The 23,402-nt window shown below is 43.7% G+C and overlaps 1 protein-coding gene across 6 annotated transcripts in view; it reads left to right on the top strand.

Annotated features, from left to right (window-relative positions):
• The first annotated feature begins 2,297 nt into the window (after positions 1-2,297).
• Positions 2,298-23,402, top strand: part of LDHD (lactate dehydrogenase D) — a 42,757-nt gene continuing 21,652 nt past the window's right edge. For 5 of the 6 annotated variants that reach the window (XM_061593896.1, XM_061593899.1, XM_061593901.1 and 2 more), the window contains exons 1-5: positions 2,298-2,501; positions 8,556-8,668; positions 13,510-13,651; positions 19,242-19,383; positions 22,011-22,170. In XM_061593896.1, the coding sequence (XP_061449880.1) occupies positions 2,442-2,501; positions 8,556-8,668; positions 13,510-13,651; positions 19,242-19,383; positions 22,011-22,170 (617 nt within the window). In that variant the 5' untranslated portion in view covers positions 2,298-2,441. The remainder of the gene's footprint in view (positions 2,502-8,555; positions 8,669-13,509; positions 13,652-19,241; positions 19,384-22,010; positions 22,171-23,402) is intronic. The other variant, XM_061593895.1, reaches the window with a different exon arrangement.

The following is a 23,402-nucleotide window of genomic DNA, read 5'->3' as shown; positions in this document are numbered from 1 at the left end:
AGCCACACATACAGTGCATTACAGCAATCCAACCTGGAGGTTACCAGTGTATGGACAACAGTGGTCAGGCTATCCCAGTCCAGAAAAGGCTGCAGCTAACTTACCAGCCAAAACTGGTAAAAGGCACTCGTAGCCACTGAGGTCACTGTTGCAATGTATGAGGTTCAACTCCAACTTGGTGGGTTGAGGCTGCATGGGATTAAAAAGGGTAGCTAGGGAGGAGACCTCTTAGTTGCTAGGCTATATCTGTCCTTTGATCCTTGCCGTCTCTCCCCTTCCTGCTAGACTTGATATGCAAAGGATGTTGATCCCAGTTCCTTCCGAAGCCTTCCCAGTTTATTCTTTTCTCTCTAGAGGGGAGCAGACATCTTTTCTTTTGTGTCTCCCTCTCAACCAGCATGAGAGCTGCACTGGGACCAGTGCAGACTGCTCCAACATAGCTAGTTAGCTAGATATAGAACTCTTTCCTATCAAGCATGTATTTCCAGAATAAAGTAGTTATTTCTTATTTTGAAGCTTAAAGTCTCTGTCTGACTAATTTGCAGGGAAGGTAGAATCTTAGCAAAGATTCAAACAGACACACACAAGCTTGCTCAAAACTCTCCGCTCTGCTACGCAACTCAATAGAATTCCGACAGTCACCTGGGCGTCTAGTGACAAAGATGGACCTAGGACCACCCAGGGCTCAATGTCACTCTTGCACTAATGTGAATAAAGGCCCCTATGTAGAATGGATGAGGTGGTAGAATTCTGGCCTGCACTATTTCAGCTGGATGTGTGGGGTGAATCATAATTTGAATGCAGCCTCATGTAAAAAACAAATGCTGCATGTGACCTGATGTCCTCCTGATGTTTTGGACTACAACTCCTATCTGCCCCCACCAGCCAGCGCTCTGGAGGCTGATGGGAGTTGTAGTCCAAAAATCTGGAGAGCTCCAGGTTGGGGAAGACTGGAGGGGCAGAATGGCAACATGAGAACAGGCCTTCTCAGTGGCAGACCCCCCCCTTTGTGGAACACTCTCCCCAGGGAGGCATGTTTGGCACCATCATTGTCCATCTTTAGGTACCAGCCAAAAATATTTCTCTTCTCCCAGGCATTGGCCCTTACCTTTGAAAGGCTTTTTAAGGACCTCTGTCCTTAAGGATTGCTTCACTGGTTTTTGTTCTTAACTTTTTATATATTTTTCAATCTTTTGCATTTTAATTTTTTATTAACTGCAAGTCGCTTTGAGTGCATATATTTGTGTAGAAAAGCGAGCAACAAATGTAATAATAAATAAATAAATATTGGAAGATATGATATCCTCATGTGCCTACAGGGAGTAGGATTGCATTTGGGAATTCGAACACCTCATTTTGCATAATATGTAAACTAGCTCTTATAATTTCCTTCATTGCAAATGCGACACAGGGTAGTTAATATATCCCTGATCTAGTTCTGTAGGTATTGTGGCTCTGCACTACAAACAAGGTCACACCCAGGACTGTAAGTTAATAAATTAATTAGTAACTGCCATGCCTTTGGTTGTGTACTCTACTAAAGGTCACTGAAGTGGACTGGAACTACTAAGGATAAAGAAAGAATAAACAGTTTATCATGCTTTAACCACCCTTGTTGTTGTGAGTACAACTCTGGATGACAAGATAAGTGATGTCATTAAAGGGTGATGGGTCAACATTCAAGATCTTACTTAATATTACTCAGGCTGCAATAGGAAATACTAATCCTAAAGGGGGTAAGCCCCACTGAAGATAGTGGGAGTTACATCCACAGGGCTGTGCTGTTACTTAAAATCAGTGATCTTGATTAGAGATGGCAAATTGCGGTTTGGTTGGTGCATTTTTATGTTTTTTTTTTAATTTAATGGGCTACAATACAGTTATAAAACATTACATTTAATATTGTTGACATGACATGAGTGTATCCGGGTCACGCCTACACACTTGGATAAAAAATGAAAGAAATCTAAGAATTAGTAATGGATATAAGGGGGAAAAAATCTAGGGCGCCTATAGAACATCAAAAGTCAGTCTCGACTAGAACAGGAGACTTTTTGCTTGATTGTTCTGATGGAGTCGTTCTTCCGGGGTCCATTTCCCCTGGTGTGTGAGGCCATTCAAACATGCACTCTCCCCCGTCCCCCCAACACCTGCAGGTCGGGGGATCAAACACTCCAGGAAAAATCTCCTCCGTCTGCTTTCGGTCGAATGTGTAAAACTGGCCTGGAGGAGACACAGGAAGTAAAGGGCGTGCCGTTGAGCATGTGCAGAGTGTTAACTCCTCCCTATGAGGAGGGTTAAGAACCCTGAGAAGTAGAGCCAGTCTGCGCTTCGGATCCCCGCCGGGCCACCGTAAGCCGCAGCGGGGCGGCTCCGCTTTCCCTGCCCGCCCTGCCAACCCCTCTGACCTTCCCCGGCGGGCGGGCGAGCGGGCGGCAGGCATGGCTCTGCGGAGGACGCTCGGCTGCGCGGTCCGCCGCTACTCGCAAGGAGCGACCAAGGTAAGCGGGGGGCGCGCTCCCACCTGCCGGCCTTTGCGCCGCCCCAGCCGCGGGAGAGCCCTGCTGGGGCTGCACCACTTTAGAACGCGGGGAGGGGGGCTGCTCCGTGGGGCGGCGCCGGGAGGAGGGAGCTCAGAACTTCTCGCTCGTCCTGCGTAATAGGAGGCATACAAGATATTGAAACAATATTTTATATATACATACTCGCCTACCCACACTCAGTAGTCAATGAACCAAGAGCGCAAAGTCAGATTGGAAGCCAGCGAAACGCTATTTATTATTTATTTAGTATATTTGTATGTCGCTTTTCATCACCAGGTGACCTCTAAGCGGCTCCCATGGCAAGCATAATACAACTTAATGAAAACAATTCAGACGATAATGATAATAGTAACTAAAACTTGGACAGCATCAACAAATAACACCAGGCTCAAATTTCAAATCAACCTAGTCTGCAAAAGCCACAGAAAACAAAGAGGTATATTTTTTATCACACAGTAGAGCCCATATCCATATCTCCAAGCGGAGAAAGTTGCACCACTGGGGCAGCGCTATAGAGGAGACCCTTCTCTGGAGAGAGCGTGAGGTAGCCACCTGTCTGGTGAGGGAGGCCTTCTGATGAGTGCACAACAGCAGCCTGCTTGCTTCTTAGTGGCCACCCCAGAGACCCACTTGTGAGCATAATAAGTCCTTACTGCCACCGAATGGGCAGGGCCCAAGGCCACTGCCTTGGGCTCCTACAGCTAAAGATCTCCTTGCTGGCCACACTTCTGAGGGGCGCAGGTGGAGACAATTCTCCTGGCAAGCAGGCTGACAAGTAGGTGGGCAGGCAAGCAAACAGGTAGGTGTTCACTGGGTGCAGCAGAGGGCTTTTTCGGTGGCGGCCCCCACTCTCTGGAATTCCCTCCCGTTCGATCTTTGGTATGCCCCTTCCCTGGATACCTTCCGCTGAGCCTTAAAAACGTGGCTGTTTGGACAAGCCTTTGGGACCGCCGGGATGGGCTAATTACATACTGAATGCCCGTTGTTGTGTACTGCATATGTTGTTATTTTTGTTACTGCTGATTATATTGTATTTTATTGTATTTATTGTATTTTATTGAAATTTAATATGTACGTCGCCTAGAGTGGCTTCGGCCAGATAGGCGACCTAAAAATTAAATTTACATTTACCAGAGGCATGACATTTTTGTGAAATTGAACAGAAACAGTAGAACACAGGGGCACATCACACAATAATTCTTTGGGTTATTACAAACCACCATTCTGTCCGAATTTTTTTTCATGATCTTAATGTTTAATGTGTAAACTGCTTAGGGATTCTGTATATGAAGCGTCCTGCAAATATTATTATGAATGAAAATAATATTAATGAAATAAAATAGAATGCGTAGGAAAAAAATAGCATGCTTGGGAGATGGCTAGTTGAATCCTTCCCAGGATAATAAAGTGTACAGGGATTTTCCACCCGCTGTCGGGAGCATTTACACATGCAGCCTAAAGTGACTTAAAGTCCATAAGAAACTTGATCTGTTGATTCTCCTGCACATGTGAAATGACTTTTGTCCTCCTTCCTCAGTTGTGTCCCTGGTGAAATTCATGGTTGGTGGGACGGTCTGCTGGAGACTGGTCCATTTAACAGATCAAGTTGGGGCACTTTCCTACCAATCTCTGTCTATCTTCAGCCAGCCCTCATCCATCTGGCTTCTTACTTGCAACCAGTCCAGGGGACGTTTTTAAAGTAAATGTTTTTTAAAGTAAACCCAGTCCTAGGTTTTGGACATCCAGAGGACACAAATGGACTCCTGAAATTTAATCAATGAGCCAAGAACACAAACTCAGAATGGAAGTCACTGAAACACTGACCAGAGGTATGAAATTTTAGTGAAATTAAACAGAAACAGTAGAACACAGGGGCACATCACACAATAATTCTTTGGGTTCTTACAAACCACCAATCATTCTGAAAAACATCTTAAAATCTCTCTCCCTGCACCCTGTGGTGTCTGGTTCTCTGTATCTTTGTTCTTCTTTTAAGAATTCTGCTACTGCAGGGCATGGATCATAAGCAGCAGTTATTAATTTTAATTTGCCTTTTAATTTCTGTATTTACTGGGGGGTGGACAGGCTAGTTAGAATTTTGCTAGAGTGGTAAATGCATTTGCAAGGCTATATGCGCTCCCTTGTTTGCTTGTTTTAGTTTGATCCTCTTTCGCCTCGCTCCAAATGTCAGGGCTTCTACATGCAAGCTCCAGTATTTGAATGAAAAAATGGACACCCCATAGCACTTCCTTAAAAAAATACCCTGCTAGTGCCTGACAGGTTCCTCTTCCTCCCCCTCCTCCTCCTCCGTCTCAGTATTGCCCTTGCAGGAGTCGTCCAGGGTCTCAGGGAGTCTTAGGCCCCTTACCTTTTGGGGAGGAGGGTCCCTATGTCTCCAGCATCCTATAAGCCAATCAGCATGAAAGAAGAGTGTGGTGGCCACTCATGAGAGTCTTATAACATGCTTGCGTGTTCTTTCAGAGGCAATCAGAGTGAAAGGAGGTGAATCAGCCACAGAGAAGACTCTTCTCAGTAGCCAACACTCCTGTTATGTGCTGATTGGCTCATAGTGATGTCTGTTGTTGTGGGAGAAGGCATTAACAAGGATCTCATTCTCAACCCCGCAGCAAAAAAGGGCGGGGTGTGTGGCTGTGGCTAACATGAGAGGACCCTGCACTTCTGAATTTGCCACTACACTACTGTGCTGTACTCAGAGAAGAAGAGGGTGGGGACCAAAGCAGGGCCTCTTATTGGCTCTGGCTCTGCCTACTGTTTGGGCTCCCTGCCTTCCACCTACCATTCTCAGTGGGCACCAGTCACCAGTGGTGGGGCCAAGCGCTGCCCCCAATAGCTGGAGGAACTGAGGCCTTAAAACCTGCTCAGATTGAGTGGGAGAGCTGGAGGGGGTTGCCAGCTTTACTCTCCCGCCCCAGCTCACCTCTTTGTCTTTCACAGTTGCATGACAGGCAAGTGAAAACCTTTCTTGGCGTGGAGAGGCAGTGATGGGAGGAAAGCTTCACCTGTTGAATTTCTGTGGGTTAGGCAGCCCCATGAGACCCTACCAGAACAGACAAAAAAGGGTGTTTGCTTTAGATGAGGAGACAACTTAATATCTTTCCATTTTTTAGCCCTAACCCAGGCCACGTTGCAATACTTAAAATAAGCTCATGATACAAACTATGATGGAAATAAAAAGACTAGTTCATGCTTGATTAATTTGTGGATAAGTGTGATTGGAGAAGGGGAAGTTATGGTGTGGTTGGGGTACTGCAGGATAGATTGGGGGTGGGCATGGTATGATCTTACCACTTCAGAATGCACGTGGAGAATCAACAAACATTCCACAGGACTTCTGCCTGAAAGGAGATGTTTTGATATGGGGGCATTTAAAAACATCTGTGACCCCAATGTGCATTCTGCATGGGTTCGCCCCAGGAAATAGGCATACTGTCTGTGAGCCTCTAGCATGCGTGCTTCCATGGGTTCTGAGGCTATGCTCTGTTAAAGAATTATTGGTATATAACTTCAGAAATGTTTACTTCCCCGGGATCTTGCAAAGCTCATTTTACATGTAGGTATCAATCATTTATATGGCTGCAAATCTGATTCACACTTATTTGGGAGTAAGTCCCACTGAGCACAGCAGGACTTACTTCTTCCTAAATCTGGGCAGGATTGCATTGCTCTACATTTTTATGGTTATTGGAGCATAACTATCCCCCCCCCCAAAAAAATAATTAGGTAAACTGCAGTATCAGCTTATATCCTCCTTTTGTAACTCCAAAAGAGACTGAAAGTGGCATAACATTTATATTTTATTAATATACACACAAAGTGTTGTATCCGACTAAGAAGTCATACTCAAAGTAGACCCACTGAAGGCAATGGAGCTAAGCTAGGCAGTGGGGCTCTGTGGAGTGGCAGAGCCAGGGCTGTGTCCACACCCGAGCTACTCAGTGGAAGGTGTGAGTGGGGGAGGCAGATTGGCCATGATGCTGGCGGAGCCTCTCCCTCTCCCTACCCTTGGAACATCCTGTTTTGGGGCTTTCCACAAAACTCCACTGGTGGGGATAACACCAGCAGACCTTCCACTCTCATGGTTGGCAGGAGGAAGGGGGAGGTTTGAGCTGACACGCCAGTGGTGGAGGCTGGCTGAGCCAGCAGAAGTGAGCAGAGGGGATGTCTCCACCAGGGCCGGTGCCAGCGGACGGCCAGGTTGGGCCCTGACTGAGGGCCCCTGTGACCTTGAAGGACCCCTCCTTAGGGTTCGAGTGTGGTGCTCCCGTTTCATGATCCACAGCAGCATCAGGTCCTGCAGCCTAATCCTGCCATGGATTGCGGAGAGGGAGTTCCCAGGCACCCCCCCCAAAACAGCGTCAACATCAATAAGCCTGCATACACGCTCCACCTACCGCATGCATGCCTGCCATCACCCAAGATGGTGGAGGGGGCTTCCCTAAGGGGCTAACGATGCTGCTGCCACCTTGGTCTATGGCAGGCATGTGTGGAACACGTGCACATCGTTCACACCATGTGAGAGGTAGGTGGGGCAAGCAGACAGGCTTATTAGCCTTGAGCTGCCTGTATTGGGTGTGTGTATTGGGCTATGACGCTGTGAAATTACAGCTTATCTGAATTTTGCGATCCAGTTCTCCAACCAACCAGTGTTTACAAAAATGCATATATTAGGGCAAAGTGTGCATAAAAATGAATATATTATTGAATACAACATACAAAAATGCATCATATTAGGGGAAATTGCTTACAAAAATGTGTTTATTAGGAAAAATTCTCACTAAAATGCAAAAAACTGTTCATGAGGATTTTTTTTAAAATTGCAAATTGCTGCAGAAATGTGGAGAACTAAATTTAAGATTGGAAAAATGAGAAACTAGAAACTGACAGATCCTTCCATTCCTAATTGCAGCCGTAGTCAGATACAACCCATTAAAACCAAATCCACAATATGAATTAAACAACCGTCAGGAAATACCGGTCATACAAAGAAAGAAACAAACCCCAAACAACAGAAACAGCAACTTATAAAACCTAAAGAAAAGAAGAAGATAAAGTGAAGGTACAGAGAAAGGAGAATAGCCTGATAATACTTGTCATGAGAAAAGATTTGCAGCTGAAGGCCTTCCTAAACAACCAGGTTTTGGCCAAACACCTAAAACCACGAAGTGTCGGGGCGTGACAAATCTCAGCCGCCCCTGAAAAGGCCTGCTCCCTCTTCATGCCTGCTGGAGAGCAGGGGCTTAGATGATAAATGGGGCACGTGGGGAGGAACATAATTGAAGAAGGTGGTCGGTCATTATTTATTTTATTTTTATTTTATTCAATTTTTATACCGCCCAAAGCCAAAGGCTCTCTGGGCGGTGCACAGCACAAAGTAAATACAATACAATAAAATACAATAAAATAACAATTACCGCCAGTGTGGTGTAGTGGTTAGAGTGTCTGACTAGGACCTGGGAGGCCAGGGTTCAAATGCCTGCTCGGCCATGAAGCTCAGTGGGTGACCTTGGGCCAGTCACTGCCTATTGGTGACTACCTCACAGGGTTGTTGTGAGGATCATATTGGGAGGGGGAAAGACCATGTCTGTATACCACCTTGAGCTCCTTGGAGGAAAGGTGGGATGTAAATGTAATCAATACATAAAATAAATAAGGGTTGTATCCAGTGTTAGTTCTTCTTAAAGCAGACCCACTTAAATTAATGGGTTTTAAGTTAGTCATGTCTGTTAATTTCAGTGGATCAACTGAGAGTAGAACTAACATTGGATACAACCCTTTGGTGTTATTAACAAAAGACGTTTGTTGGGGCCGTAATTCTTGCAGCTTTCTTGTTTCCATAATCTTTTGAGCATTCCAGCTTTGCATCCTTAGCTCAGCCAGCATCAGCAAAGGCTGTGTAGGATCCACTTGTGCCGTGCTGGCCGCCCAACAGCCTCTCCATCCGGGCCTCCTTGCTTGTCTTGTCTACACCCAGCCTTGTATCTTTTCCTGTAGGAATGGCTGACAGAGGACTTCCTTGATTCTCTGAGAGCGGTGGTGGGGAGCGCCAATGTGTCCACGGCTGCGGCTGTTCTTGAGCAACATGGCCATGACGAATCCATACACAGGTACTGTGGGACTTCCCAAAGTCCTTCATTCGCACATTGTCCTGGATTTATCGAGGCTTGGCCATGGGTGTCTCAAGTGTAAATTCATGGCGTTATTACTAGTATATAAAGCCCTTGACAGCTTGGGGCCAGTTCTTCCCATATGTGCCCACTCAGCCTCTTCATTGACAGAACTGGCCCTTTTACACATGCCACATAATGCTCATTCTGCACTTGCACAATTTGATTGTTCAGTGTGGCAGCCTTTATGCTTTGGACCTCCTTTCTCATTAATATTAGGCAGGCATCTTCATTATATTTATTTATTTATTATTTGATTTATATCCCGCCCTTCCTCCCAACAGGAGCCCAGGGCGGCAAACAGAAATGCTAAAAACACTTTAAACATCATAAAAACAGACGTTAAAATATATTAAAACAAAACAATGTTAAAAACGATAAAAACATTTAACATTAAAAAAAAACTTTAAAAACATCTTTTAAAAAAGGATTAAAATATGCAGTGTGTTTTCCTTTCTGTACGTCGCTTTGAGTCTTATTTTTGGAAAAAAGCGACTAATAAATGCTGTTAATAAATAAATAAACAAAATTATTAAAAAAAAACACATTAACAAGCAATTCTAATACAGACACAGTCTGGGATAGGTCTCAAGTTAAAAGGCTTGTTGAAAGAGGAAAGAAATTATATTGTTTTTGAAACCTTCTAAAAGCCTCCTAAAATGTTTTTGTGTAGAAAAGCCTACCCAGACATGTAATTTTATTATGTATACTTGTCTTTTAAAACTGTTGATTTCATTTTGTATTTGATTTTATTTCTATCTTGAACTTCCTCCTCATTTTGTGATAATTTTACAGTAAAAGTCTGTTTTAACTCTGTTTTTATTGTTATTTTTTAAATAAATATTTTATAAATCTTGGTATTGCTATATAAAATAGAAATAAATTAATGTTAACTCTACGTATCTTCTGTGCCTGAGACTGGACCATTTCAGATACTGGCATGCTTGTGTGTGACAGCCAAGGAATGCAAAGAGACACTCTGGTGTTGACCAGAGAGCACAGAAACGAGAGGAGGAAAGTTGTCTGTCTGTGCCTGGGAAGCAGGAAAATGCAAGGCCTCATGGATAGGTTGGTGCAGTTCTGTCGAAAGCAGCTGCACCCACAAGAAGTGCACCCAGTATCCCCTGAGAGACTGCAAAAGATCCTGGGTTAAACACATCTCTGATTATGTTGCTGTTTTGTTGGCACTAGGAATGGACAAGAAATTTGATTCAGTTTTCATTTAAAGCCAAAGGTATCAAACTCGCACTTTCCTAAACAATATGTGAACCAAAACACAGCCATCCTTTGAAATTTGCACTTATCAGAATTTTGCAATGCAGGTCACCAACCAAACAAGGTTTATAAAAATGTGTATATTGGGGAAAATAACATACAAAAATACACTGTATTAGGATAAATTGCTTGCAAAAAATTGAACATTTGTAAAAATTGCATACAAAAAAGTATTTATTAGGAAAAATTCGCACTAACTGAAGAATGTTCATGAGGATTTTTTTTTAAAAAATTGCAAATTGCTGCAGAAATGAGGCGAACTGAATTTAAGACTGGAAAAATGAGAAACTGAGAGAACTGAAATTGATAGATCATTCCAACTGTGGTTGGTCCTCTGAAAAAGTATAATTGCTCTGTGAAATTGCTTTAGTTGCTAGTGCAATTGGCCTTCACTGAAAGTCTTCCTTCCTTCAATGTACCAAAACAGCAAGGTCTCTGCCCCCAAACTGCCTACATTCTAAGGGAGCAGTCCAAACCCAAGATCTGCCAAAATGAGTGAGTTCAGACCCTAACCCTAACCCTAACCCTAACCCTAACCCTAACCCTTCCTCCAGTAGTCAGAAGTACTCCAGTAACATTTTTATCAATTAATTTCATATGTGTGTGTCTAACGAATTAAGGTCCAGCGTGGCCCTTGGGTAACTGCATGAGCAGCAAGAGAGTTGTGGGTGCCTGGGAGTGAATTCCAACAGAGCAGCTGTAGGTCTGCCCTGAAACATGTCCAAGGTGCTGGTCCAGTTTTGGCGTTTCTCTGACTTTGTGCCTCTAAAGCGGGCTGATGAGTTTCCAAGGTTCTATCACAATAAATGTATGAAGTCTTTATGGTGCCACTGCGGACTAACCTTGCACAGCAGCCTCTTTGCTCTTTCTGTATGCAACAGAGATCAGTGTCTGGCTCTAAAGCCTATTGGCATGAACAGCTTATTGTGTCAATAATGTGCCACCAAAGGGCTGTGCCTGTTGGTCTCTTCTATGTCTGCAGGTCTTTAGCAGACTGGTTGGCCAGGCTTCCCTTGACCCTGGATGACTGAGGTCTGTCTTGCATTTCCACTTCATCCTAAGGAATGCTTTGCAGGTTACATTGTCTTTTTTCTTTTTCTTTTTTAGGCATATATCTGACTTTTGCAAACTTTTCTATCATACGGAGACACTTCACTGGCTGAAGCGCCCTCTTAAGTATACTCTGGGTTGCAAACCTAAGGTGTCTCTGTGTAAGGTGTGAAATGTCCTCGAGGAAGCTTCCTTCTGTGTTAGTAGCAACGAGATGTGACAGAGAACAGAATAAAAGGGAATTGCTCCCTTCCTAGTAATGTGTGACAAGACCAGAGAAGGATCTGGGTGCAGAGCCCATGGCTTTATGCCAGACTTCCCCAACCTGCTGCCGTCCAGATGTTTTAGACTACAACTCCCATCAGCCCTGGCCAGGGCTGATAGGAGTTGTTGTCATAAACAGATGAAGGGCACCAGGTTGCGGAAGGCTGAGAAACAGGCATCAAATCCTAGTAGAGGTCCCGTTCAAAGTATCTGGAGGGCACCAGGTTGGGGAAGGCTGCTTTAGGGTGTTGCCACGGGCCTGGCAGTGAGGGACACAAGAGATGTGATGGAGGCAGGCATGTTTATGCCTGCCCTGTTTGTTTATAACAGACGTGGGGAACCTCAGATCTGGGGCTTAAATGTGGCCCTCTAGGCCTTTCTGTCTGGCCCTTGGTATGCTCCCAAGGACACACCCCTCATTGGCCCTGCTTTGGAGGATAGCGCTTGCACATTTTGCGTCATATCTCAAGTTCTACAAATGCTAGAAACTGCTCTTTTTTATTATTTAAAGAAAGCTGGGAATCTGGGGTTCAGAGTTCATTTCTGGAGAAGAAATTGCCTCCTTGCCCACCCCTACTCCTGGAGACACCACTAGGGATGGAAAGATCTGCCAATTTCGGTTCTCTCAGTTTTGCATTTTTTCAATCTTAAATTCGGTTCTCCACATTTCTGCAGCGATTTGCTTTTAAAAAAAATCTTAATGAAAATTCTTAGCATTTTAGTGTGAATTTCTCCTACTTTAACACATTTTTGTGCCGGTTTAACTAATAGAGACATTTTTGCAAGCAATTTCTCCTACTAGAAAACATTTTTATATGTTACTTTCACTAATATATTTATTTTATGTACATTTCCTTGAATACGTGCTTTTTTGTAAACATTGGTTGGTTGGTGAACTGCATTGCAAAATTCGAATAAATGTGAATTTTGAAGGATGGCTGTATTTTGGTTTTCATATTGTTTCGGAAAGGGCAAATTTGATAAATTCGGCTTTGAATGTGAACTGAATTGAATTTCTCCCCCATCTGTAAGATGCCCATGCCCTTAATGTTTGATTGATTAACCTTTTTTGAATTGATAACATATAGGAAAGCTAACAAACTTAGGACCAGCGTACTTAAAGGATCACCACACCTTTTATACCCCTGCCTGACCTTTATGATCTACAAGTGAGGCACAACTGACAGTTCCTAGTAATGTCATGTTATCATCAGCTAGAAATAGCACATTCAAAGTGGTGGTGCCGAGTTTATGGAACTCTTTGCCTACTGTGATTAGGCTGGCACCATCTGCAATGTATTTTAGGCACCAACTTAAAACTTGGTTGATCCAGCAAACTTTTTCTTGAAGGTGAAACATTTTGTATTTCTGTGAACATATGTGAATATGCTGCATTTTATGATGTTTTCTGCATTTGTTTTTATTTTGGGTTTCATACACCAATATTCATATGATTCTGTGGTACAAAAATTGATGGATGAACAAATGAATAAGGTGCTAGAACCTGGGAGCTCTGAGTTGATACCTGTACACATGCGCACATTCATACGCACATGCACGCACATACTTTCAACCTCTTCACTCCCCTTTAGCTCAGAAAGTGGCTGTATGCAGCAGCTCAGTTGCTGACTGGGACATCCTGTCACCAACACCGTGTAACACCTCTGTTGAGGGAGGTGCACTGCCTGCCAGTATGTGATCGGGTACAGTTCAAGGTTTTGCTTTCAGCATTTAAAGCCCCAAACAATTTGGAGCCAATTTTCCCAAGGAAATTTCCCAATTGACTCCATGTATCCCTGCTTGACAACTGTGCTCCTTAGGTAGGGCATTGCTGAGAGTACCACATGCTTAATATGTAGTAGAACAGGCTTTTGGTGTGGCAGCTCCAGCCCTTTAGAATGAGTTAACAGCCAAAGTTAGACGGGTGCCCAGTGTCAAGATGTTTAGGCGCTAGCTGAAGATGTTTTTGTTTGAGAAGATGTTTTTGTTTGAAGTGACTTAGGTGAGGTCATTTAAGAAATACTAATTGTACATCTGTAGTAATGGCTTTATTGCTTTTAGAGTTTCTTGAAATGGTTTTAATTGTTTTTGTTTTGTTTTTCTTGTTGTACACTGTTTTGATCTCCCCAGGCTGCAAAGTGGTTTTATGAATTTGCAAAATAATAGATAAGTATTTTGCCCCACCCTCTTAGGTGCTGCCCGCCGGATGCTGTGGTCTGGCCCCAGAATGTGGAGCAGGTCAGTTTGCTGGCTACGGCATGCTACAGCCGTGGTGCTCCCATCATTCCCTTTGGCACGGGCACAGGCCTGGAAGGTGGTGTGAGTGCTGTGAAGGTATGGTAGTGAATGCCAAGTGAAATGGGATGGGGGGGAGTAAGCTGGGATGGGTGTGGCTCTGGAGGAGGGCAGAGGGCTCAGTGAGGACACCAGGCCTGGGTCTTAATTTGTGTGTGTGAGTTCACTCAGTGAGGCTTAACCACAGAGTCTGCCTGTCATGGCTCATCTCAGCCCTAGAATAGGCCTTATTTATTTATTTAACACATTTATAAACCACTAAAATTTAAGAAATTTCTTTTCTTTTTTTCAATTAATTTTTATTCTAATTTTCAAAACCAAAATAATACAAAAAGAAAACAACACAAATCAATAACTAATACAATACAAAAAAAATACATATATATAAAAATATTGACTTCCGATTTGTCATAGTTCAGCTATAAATCTATAATATATAACAAACCTATCTCTTAATAGATTATAAAATCACCTTCCTCCAGCGGTTATCTTAGTTGGTTTCAAATCTCATTAACATCATATCATTTTAATATTCCACAAAAAGTCAAAGAGAAGTTTCCAATCCTTGAGATATATATCAATCAATTTTTTTTCTAAATAAAGATGCCAATTAATCCAGCTCATCAAATCTACTAAATCCAGTAATTTCAAAACACTATAATTCAACTATAAATCTATAATATATAACAGACCTATCTCTTAATAGATTATAAAATCACCTTCCTCCAGCAGTTATCTTAGTTGGTTTCAAATCTCATTAACATCATATCATTTTAATCTTCCACAAAAAGTCAAAGAGAAGTTTCCAATCCTTGAGATATATGTCAATCAATTTTTTTTTCTAAATAAACATGTCAATTAATCCAACTCATCAAATCTACTGAGTCCAGTAGTTTCAAATCGCTCTTCTGTCATTATCCATATTGGGTCCATCTTCCATCTTTACGCACCCAAAAATCTTGCTGTCATAGTCATATAATAAAAGTCTGATAGGAATTTCCTCCATCACAGATATTTTCTTACCATCAAATCCAAACGTAACACTGAAGTATTGTTTCAAAGCCGCATCTCTGCTCCTCTTTTCCACATGATACACTAGTACATTTCTTGAAGGTTTTTCCATTGACACAAAACAGGGATTAATTCTATTAACTTTCTCCATTTCAAGTTCCATGAAATCCTTCCAGTCCAGGAATTTTTTTGAACCGATAATATCTTTATCTCCAATCTCTTCAATTCCTTCAGAGACAGCGCTGTATTCCAAACTGTAATATTTATCTCCAGGATCCGTCACAACCAGGAAATCCAAATCTTTTTTCATGTCCATATTTAAGCCAATCTCCATAGATTGAACCTTGCCTTTAATTTCTCTTTCATCCTTTTTTTGTTTTCCAGATCTATCTTTATTCTCCTTTCTCATAGAATCCTGAGTTTCTTTCAGCTCCTGTCTCATTTCATGAAATTCAGTTCTCCACGCTTGTCTATTATTTCTCAGTTCTTGTTTTATTGAGTTAATCCCATCCATTATTTTCTGAAGCATGTCTAGAAATAAAGTCCCTTCTTGTACATCCATGATCTTCTTAATTGCCATTCTTAAAACCAAAAGAACAAAACTCCTTCAATTTTCAATGTCCCAAGCAAAGAGCAGTTTATTTCTTTATCCAGTTACAAAGGAGTTAATCTTTCCAACCAACTAACATCACATGCTAGACAGTCCTTATCTCTTAAATGTCCAGAAGTGCAAAAACAGCTTTTAGTTCACAGCGTTCAAATAACTAGTAGCAGAGAGAATGAGCAGATTCATCAACAACAACAACAAAAAAAGTAGATCAGAAAAAATAGTCCCTTATATATATTACACAAAAGTCTTGTAAATCAAAAAGATTTCTTATCTCTCCCAATCAAAAAGCTCTCATCCGTTGTAATCTTTAAAACGCAATTTTCCATGTCAGCTTTTTGCAATAAAAAAAAAAAGATAAGCTATTTATATTTTCTTCCCCCTTAGTTCCGTAAATAAAGAAGGAAAGTCTTACCTCATCTAGGTTATCTTAATTGCTGTTACTTTGACAAATCTCTTTAGCTATATAGATAAGAAAATGATAAATGTAGACAGGAGGTTTGCCTGCTAGTCCGTTAAAAAAAAACGGGTCACTTATCCAGCTGAGCTAGCATAAAATCCTCGCTCTGTCTGAACTGCTGGAAGACAGACAATTCTGACGAATTCCAGGCTCCAACGATCAAAACAAAACTATGTGGCAGATCTCACGCTTCTTCCTTATCCGGAAGAAATCATCCCCAGTCAGAAAAAACCCTTCTGACTGAATTTAAAACTGGATAAGTTTCATCCAAGACGGGAGCCCGTCTCAGAGGCAGCACAGGTGGAGGGATCCTCCTGGGAAGTCCATGAAAATTTAAGAAATTACTTAAGCGTTGTTCAACATAAAAACAATGAACAATATCATCAAAACAAAACAAAAATAAAAATTGCAACATAAAACCAGTAAAAACTAGTAGTATGAAAGCATAGAAAAATGAATAAGACCAGGAATTCAGGGAATTCAAACCAATAAAAACAAGCAGGGTCCAATCTTATGGGGTCAGGGAAAGTGTGGACAAAAAGAGGTGCCTTTACAAGATGTCTGAAGCAACTGATGGTTGCAGTTTCATGTATGGCAGAGGGAAGAGCATGCCACAGTATGGAGCAGCAGCAGAAAAGACCCATCGTAGGCAAGAGCAGAATGTTTTGGAGTATTTTTCCTTTGTCATTGAGGATCCACAACCAGCTCTGGTATGTTTGGGGTTAGGGGCAAGGGCCACCTTGGTCTGACAAACAGAGAAACTTGCTGGCAGTGTTCAGCCCTGGCCCAGCGCCTATTATTTTGGAGATTAAATACCAGGGAAATTAAACCAAGAGTAATCAACAAAGCAATCATAATGACAAAATACAATTTAAATAACATCCCAGAAGAATATAAAGATCAAATACGGAACAGATTTGATGCTTTAAACCTAGCTGATAGAGAACCAGAAGAACTATGGAGTGAAGTCAGAGACATGATCAGGGAAGAATGCGAAAAGACAATACCTCTAGCTAAAAAGAGGGAAAGACCTCAATGGGTAACTGACAAAACTCTTAAAATGGTTAAAGAGAGAAGGAAAACAAAAAGAGAGAGAAACACGGTTAGAACCCTAAATGCAATAATACATTGACTAGTACGTAGGGACAAAGAGAACTACTACAATAATTATTGTACAGAAATAGAACAGGATAATAAAAAGGTAGAAGAAGAGCCTTATTTCAAAAGATTAGAGAAATGAAAGGGAAATTTAAACCAAGAGTAGGGATGTTGAATAATCAACAGGGGAGCACACTGACTGACTGAGATAAAATAAAGGGAAGATGGAAGCAATACACTGAAGAACTCTATAAAAGAGATGCAAGGATGACAGATTCATTCACGGAGGAACCGTATGATGAAGAACCAGAAATTTTAGAATGTGAGGTGAAAGCTGCTCTTAAAATACTTAGAAGAAATAAATCACCAGAAACAGATGGCATACCAATAGAATTGCTATAAGCTACTGAGACTGAATCTGTCCAAATTTTGACAAAAATTTGTCAACAAATATGGAAAACTAAACAATGGCCCACAGACTGGAAGCATTCAATATATATCCCAATTCCAAAGAAAGGGGATCTGAGGGAATGCAGTAATTATCAAACTATTGCCTTAATATCCCATGCAAGTAAAGTAATGCTCAAGATTCTACAACAAAGGCTCTTACCAGATATGGAGCGAGAAATGCCAGATGTCCAAGCTGGATTTAGAAAGGGAAGAGGCACCAGAGATCATATTGCAAACATGTGTTGGATAATGGAATGGACCAAGGAATTTCAGAAGGAAATCACCCTGTGCTTTATAGATTACAGCAAAGCCTTTGACTGTGTAGATCATGAAAAACTATGGAATGCTTTAAAAGAAATGGGGGTGCCACAGCATCTGATTGTCCTGATGTGCAACCTATACTCTGGACAGGAGGCTACAGTAAGGACAGAATATGGAGAAACAGAATGGTTCCCCATCAGAAAGAGTGTGAGACGGGTGTATTTTATCACCCAATTTGTTTAATGTATATGCAGAACATATTGTACGGAAAGCGGGATTGGACCAAGATGAAGGAGGTGTGAAAATTGGAGGGAGAAATATCAATAATTTAAGATATGCAGACAATACCATACTACTAGCAGAAACCAATAATGATTTGAAACGAATGCTGAAGAAAGTTAAAGAGGAAAGCACAAAAGCAGGAGTACAGCTGAACACCAAGAAGGCTAAAGTAATGACAACAGAAGATTTATGTAACTTTAAAGTTGACAACAAGGACATTGAACTTGTCAGGGATTATTAATACCTTGGCACAGTCATTAACGAAAATGGAGACAATAGTCAAGAAATCAGAAGAAGGCTAGGACTGGGGAGGGCAGCTATGAGAGAACTAGAAAAGGTCCTCAAATGCAAAGATGTATCACTGAACACCAAAGTCAGGATCATTCAGACCATGGTATTTCCGATCTCTATGTATGGATGTGAAAGTTGGACAGTGAAAATAGCTGATAGGAGAAAAATCAACTCATTTGAAATGTTGTGTTGGAGGAGAGCTTTGCACATACCATGGACTGCGAAAAAGACAAATAATTGGGTGTCAGAACAAATTAAACCAGAACTATCACTAGAAGCTAAAATGATGAAACAGGTTATCGTACTTTGGACACATCATGAGAAGACATGATTCATTAGGAAAGATAATAATGCTGGGGAAACACAGAAGGGAGTAGAAAAAGAGGAAGGCCAAACAAGAGATGGATTGATTCCATAAAGGAAGCCACAGACCTGAACTTACAAGATCTGAACAGGGTGGTTCACGACAGATGCTCTTGGAGGTCGCTGATTCATGGGGTCGCCATAAGTCATAATCGACTTGAAGGCACATAACAACAACAACAAAATACCAGGAAAGAAAGAAGTTCCTGCTCTCCTGAGTCTGAGAGGAAGTGTGAGGGAGCATTTGCTTGTTCCTTCATCCGTTCATCCACGCATCCGTTCTCCCAAACCTCAGATGTTTGGCTCAGAGTAGTCTTTGCAAAGCAGACAAGGGCAACCAAAATGATCAGAGGGCCAGAGCAGACCCCCTCACACCCCTGAGACAAGGTCTGACTCAGTATAAGGCAGCTTCCTAGGTCCTTATGTGGCAGGGTGTCTCTGAATCCCAGCCACTGGGGAAGAAGTGGGAGGGGGCTGTTGCGCTCATATCCCACATGTGGGCTTCTCACTGGAGCACCTGGTTGGCCACTGTGGGAAACAGGCTGCTGGACTAGATGGTCCTCTGGCCTCATCCAGCAGCCAGGCTCTTCTTTTGACCTTGCAGGGCTTTTTTTTTACATTATATTTTGATAAGCCACCACACCAGAAGAGGAAGTTGCTGGCTGCTGTGCAGGGACACAGAGGCTAATGTTTCAGGCTGGGGAATAGGTTGGGTCTCCCCTCCTGCCCGCATGTTGGTCTCTTGCTCTTTTCTTACCCACAGCAATCTCTTGTTAACACTGTGTCTGTCCCCTTCCATGGGACAGGGTGGCGTGTGCTTGAACTTGACCCAAATGGACCAGATCTCTGAGCTGAACACGGAGGACTTCACCGTGGCTGTAGAGCCAGGGGTGACCCGGAAGGCACTGAACAGCTTCCTGAGAGGCAGCGGACTCTGGTTTCCTGTAGGTACGGCTTGTTGTTGGCATACGGCACTGTTTTTGTTTTGTTTTAACTATAGCTTGGCATTAGGGACAGAACCAGCACCCTTCCTCAGCCGTGGTTAGTTTGGCCACCCCCACCAAGACACTCACTAAGCTACAAAGGCACATGGCAAAAGCAGCTCCAAAACAAAAGAAACTTTGGAGAAACAAGCCATGGTTTGTTGAAGAAGATCTGGCTTAGTGTTATATTCAAACCAGTGAACAGCTGAAAATCCAAAGAGCGAGTTTGAAAGGGGACCGATGAGCAGATCTGGTCCCTGCAGTGTGCATACGCTGGTCCCTTCTTGCCGCCCTGACTCTCTTTGCCCTCCCATTCTGTAGATGACAAATGTGGACCAACATGATTAATGTAGGTAGGTCACAGGGTAGAGTCTGCCTAATGCGTGGTTGCCTGTTGCATTCACATTTCAAAATCAGTCCCATGCCTGAACAGGACGGTTGAATGCCCAGGATTTGGGAGCACTTAGCTGAAGGCTGGAAACGGAAGATTTTCAGATGCTTTTCAGCCGCGTAAAGGCAAGAGGAAAGAGGGTCACTGTTCCTGGTGTGCACATTCATCCCATTATTGTAAATGGCTTTCTCGGGTTTCTGTAATGTTTCCAAAACTTGCAAGATCAATTTGACCAGAGTGGGACCAAAAAAGTCATGAGCGTGTAGACCAGCCTCCCCAACCTGGTGTCCTCCAGATGTTTCAGACTACAACTCCCATCAGCCCCAGTCAGCACAGCTGCGTGATACTGGGGCTGATGAGAGCACGGCTGTGCTGGCTGAAGCTGATGGGAGTTGTAGTCCAAAACATCTGGAGTGCACTAGGTTGGGGAAGGCTGGCCTAGAAAATGAAACCTTGGTGTCAGACATGGAGCTACCCATTGCTTGTGTGGGAGAGGACTGGGGGTTCACATAAGCCAATTCCTTTGAGCTTCCCTGTGCAAGAGCAGGATATAAGCATAAGAAGCCAAGAAATAAATTGCCAAAAAACCCCAAAGGAGGTATATTTGGATTGTCTCAGTAGATTTTTCAGACACTAAATCTAACAGCTCTTTTATTCTGGCTTCAGAAAGGCCCTGCTTCAATAGACTAGGTAGTCTTTACAATGCCCCAGGAAACTTTGTTTTCTTTGAACTTAGCTTAGCCTTCCCCAACCTGGTGGCCTCCAGATGTTGCTGGACTCCAACTCCCATCAGCCCCAGCCAGCATGGCTAGTGGGCAGGGATGATGGGATTGGTAGTCCAGCAACATCTGGAGGGTCACAGGTCACCCACCTCTGGCATAGACAATACTGAGCTAGACTGACTTGGCATAAGGCAGCTTCCTAGGTCCCTTTGGGCCCAGTCCAAACAGACTCGCCGTCACGACAGCACCCACTGGGCCAGCTTATCATAGTTCCATTTCAAGGCATGAGTACCAAAGCAAGAGAGCCAAAAGGTACCGTTCAGCTCTGCCCTGCAAGGGGATGGAGGGGCCCGCAGTTGCTTTACCTTGCCCTCCATGTGACCCACTTGACTGGATCCCCCCGCCCTCCACGCCCCATAGATGCTTTCTGGGGCCTTTTGGGCTCAGTCTGGGGCTGCTTGTTGTTTGTTGTTGCTTTGATTTTCCCCTGGCAAAATGAGGGACCAGATCCAGGGGCTTCCAGTCATGCTTGGGAGGCGGTAAGAGCAGTCCAGCAATGGAGCCAATGCTCTGGAGGGGTGGGGGGGGCTCTCCCTCCCTCACCTGGGGTCTTCAAGCAGAGGCTGGACAGTCATCTGTTGGGGATGCCCTTGATTTCCTGCATTGACCAGCGGGTTGGCTTGGGGGCTTGCAAGGCCCCCTTTGAACTCTTACGGTCCTTTGGTTTCTGTTGCCTCCCTGGGTGAGTAGAAAGGGTGGTGGGGTGTTTTCTGTCACTGTCTATCCTAACTGTAGCAGTGGTGCTGCTAGGGTAGGACTTCGGAGCAGATGTTCAGGGCCCCTCTCACCAGAATGAGCACCTGGCCCCCGCACTTTGAGAAGGATGCAGACAAACTGGAGCTGGTCCAGAGGAGGGCAACGAGGATGGTCAGGGGACTGGAAACAAAGTCCTATGATGAGAGATTGAAAGAACTGGGCATGTTTAGCCTGGAGAAGAGAAGACTGAGGGGAGATATGATAGCATTCTTCAAGTATATGAAAGGTTGTCACACAGAGGAGGGCCAGGATCTCTTCTCGATCGTCCCAGAGTGCAGGACACGGAATAATGGGCTCAAATTACAGGAAGCCAGATTTTGACTGCACATCCGGAAAAACTTCCTAACTGTTAGAGCCATACGACAATGGAACCAATTCCTTAGGGAGGTGGTGGGCTCTCCCAACACTGGAGGCCTTCAAGAGGCAGCTGGACAGGCTCCTGTGGGGTATGCTTTAATTTGGATTTCTGTACTGAGTAGGGAGTTGGACTCAATGGCCTTAGAGGTTCCTTCCAACTCTACTATTCTACAATTCTTTTATTTGAGTGCAGTGGGACTGGCTCATCACATTTTGAACAAAAGACCCAGGGAGGGGCTGGCTTCATAAATCTAGAATATTAAAATGGCCTAACTGTACCCCTGGTGGTGCCTTTTTCCTCCTCAGACCCTGGGGCTGATGCTTCTCTCTGCGGCATGGCAGCCACAGGCGCCTCGGGCACAAATGCTGTGCGCTATGGCACCATGCGCCAAAACGTGCTCAACCTGCAAGTGGTGCTGCCCGACGGGAGAGTGCTTCACACGGCTGGCCAGAACCGGAGGCCCAGGTACCCCGCTAAATTCCTTTTGTGTCTCTTCTTTGGCTCTGGGCACTTCCAGACTGTCACTGATACGTGGATGAGATTCCATCACATACTGGCAAATTCAGGTTGTGCAATTAAAGTGGTTTTGGCATGCTTGTGCAACAGTCCAGCTTCCCCTCTCCCCCCATCCCAACTGGACTTTTTGCAATAAGGAAAATGCACTGGACGCAAAGTTGTCTAACCTCTCATCAAACAAATCAGAAAGATTGCTCAGTAATCATTGGCTAACCTCCCTGCAAACTTTGTGCAAACAAATTGGGATGATTGCTCAGCAAACAGACCATCGCTCTGGAAGCAGCCTCTCTGGCAAACAGTATGTTACGCTGGGAGTCCTCGCTTGCAAAGTCCTCTTGCTAGCATGTTGCTTGGCACTCTTACTGGAGCCACCTGGAAGGAGTTGTTTCACGGGTACCTTGCTTGAGGTTGAAAGTCCTCAATGGCAGAACAGGCGGAAGATAACAGTGTGTACGATAAAACGGCTGTGAAAGTGGATGAAGGCTGCAGCAGATAAAAGACTTCCAATCGTCGTGGTATCCCATGCTGTTGGAGCAAAGCCTTTTTCTGTAAAGATTGTGCGTTGATTGTTGTGCGCCGATCTCCCCACATAAAACAAATTCATGCACAGGCGTCTTCCAAAAAATGAAAAAAATGCTTGAGGTGCATTTCCTCTCTGTCACCGCGCATTCTTCCTTTCCCTTTCTTCATTGCAGAGGTCTTCAAACTGAGCCCTGGGGATGCTCAGGGCCCCCCTTTGAAGTTTCTCAGGGGGTCCTTATTGTTCTTTCCCTGCAATGTACAGCTGGAGGAGAGTCTCAGATGTATTCTAGGTCAGTCTCAGTTCGAGTGGGGCAACAGGGAGAACAAACAAGCCTGGCCAAGGTAATAAAGGACAAGAACTGTGTGTACCTTGCAGCCTGCAGTGGAAGACTCTATCCTATTACAAGTGTGGTTCACAGGAGGGGGTGCCATCTGATTGATTGATTGCATTTATATCCCACCTCTTCTCCAAGAAGCTAAAGGTGGCATACATGGCTCTACCCCTCCTCATTTAATCCCCATAACAACCCTGTGAGGAAGGATAGGCTGAGAGGCAGTGACTGGCCTAAGGCCATCCAGTGAGTTCCATGGTTGAGTGGAGATTTGAACCCTGATCTCCCAGGTCCTAGTCCAATACTCCAACCATTACGCCACATGGG

This window comes from Rhineura floridana, chromosome 13 (assembly GCF_030035675.1).
Source record: "Rhineura floridana isolate rRhiFlo1 chromosome 13, rRhiFlo1.hap2, whole genome shotgun sequence".
In the NCBI taxonomy this organism is placed as follows: domain Eukaryota; kingdom Metazoa; phylum Chordata; class Lepidosauria; order Squamata; family Rhineuridae; genus Rhineura; species Rhineura floridana.
This window is presented reverse-complemented; position numbering and strand designations above follow the sequence as displayed.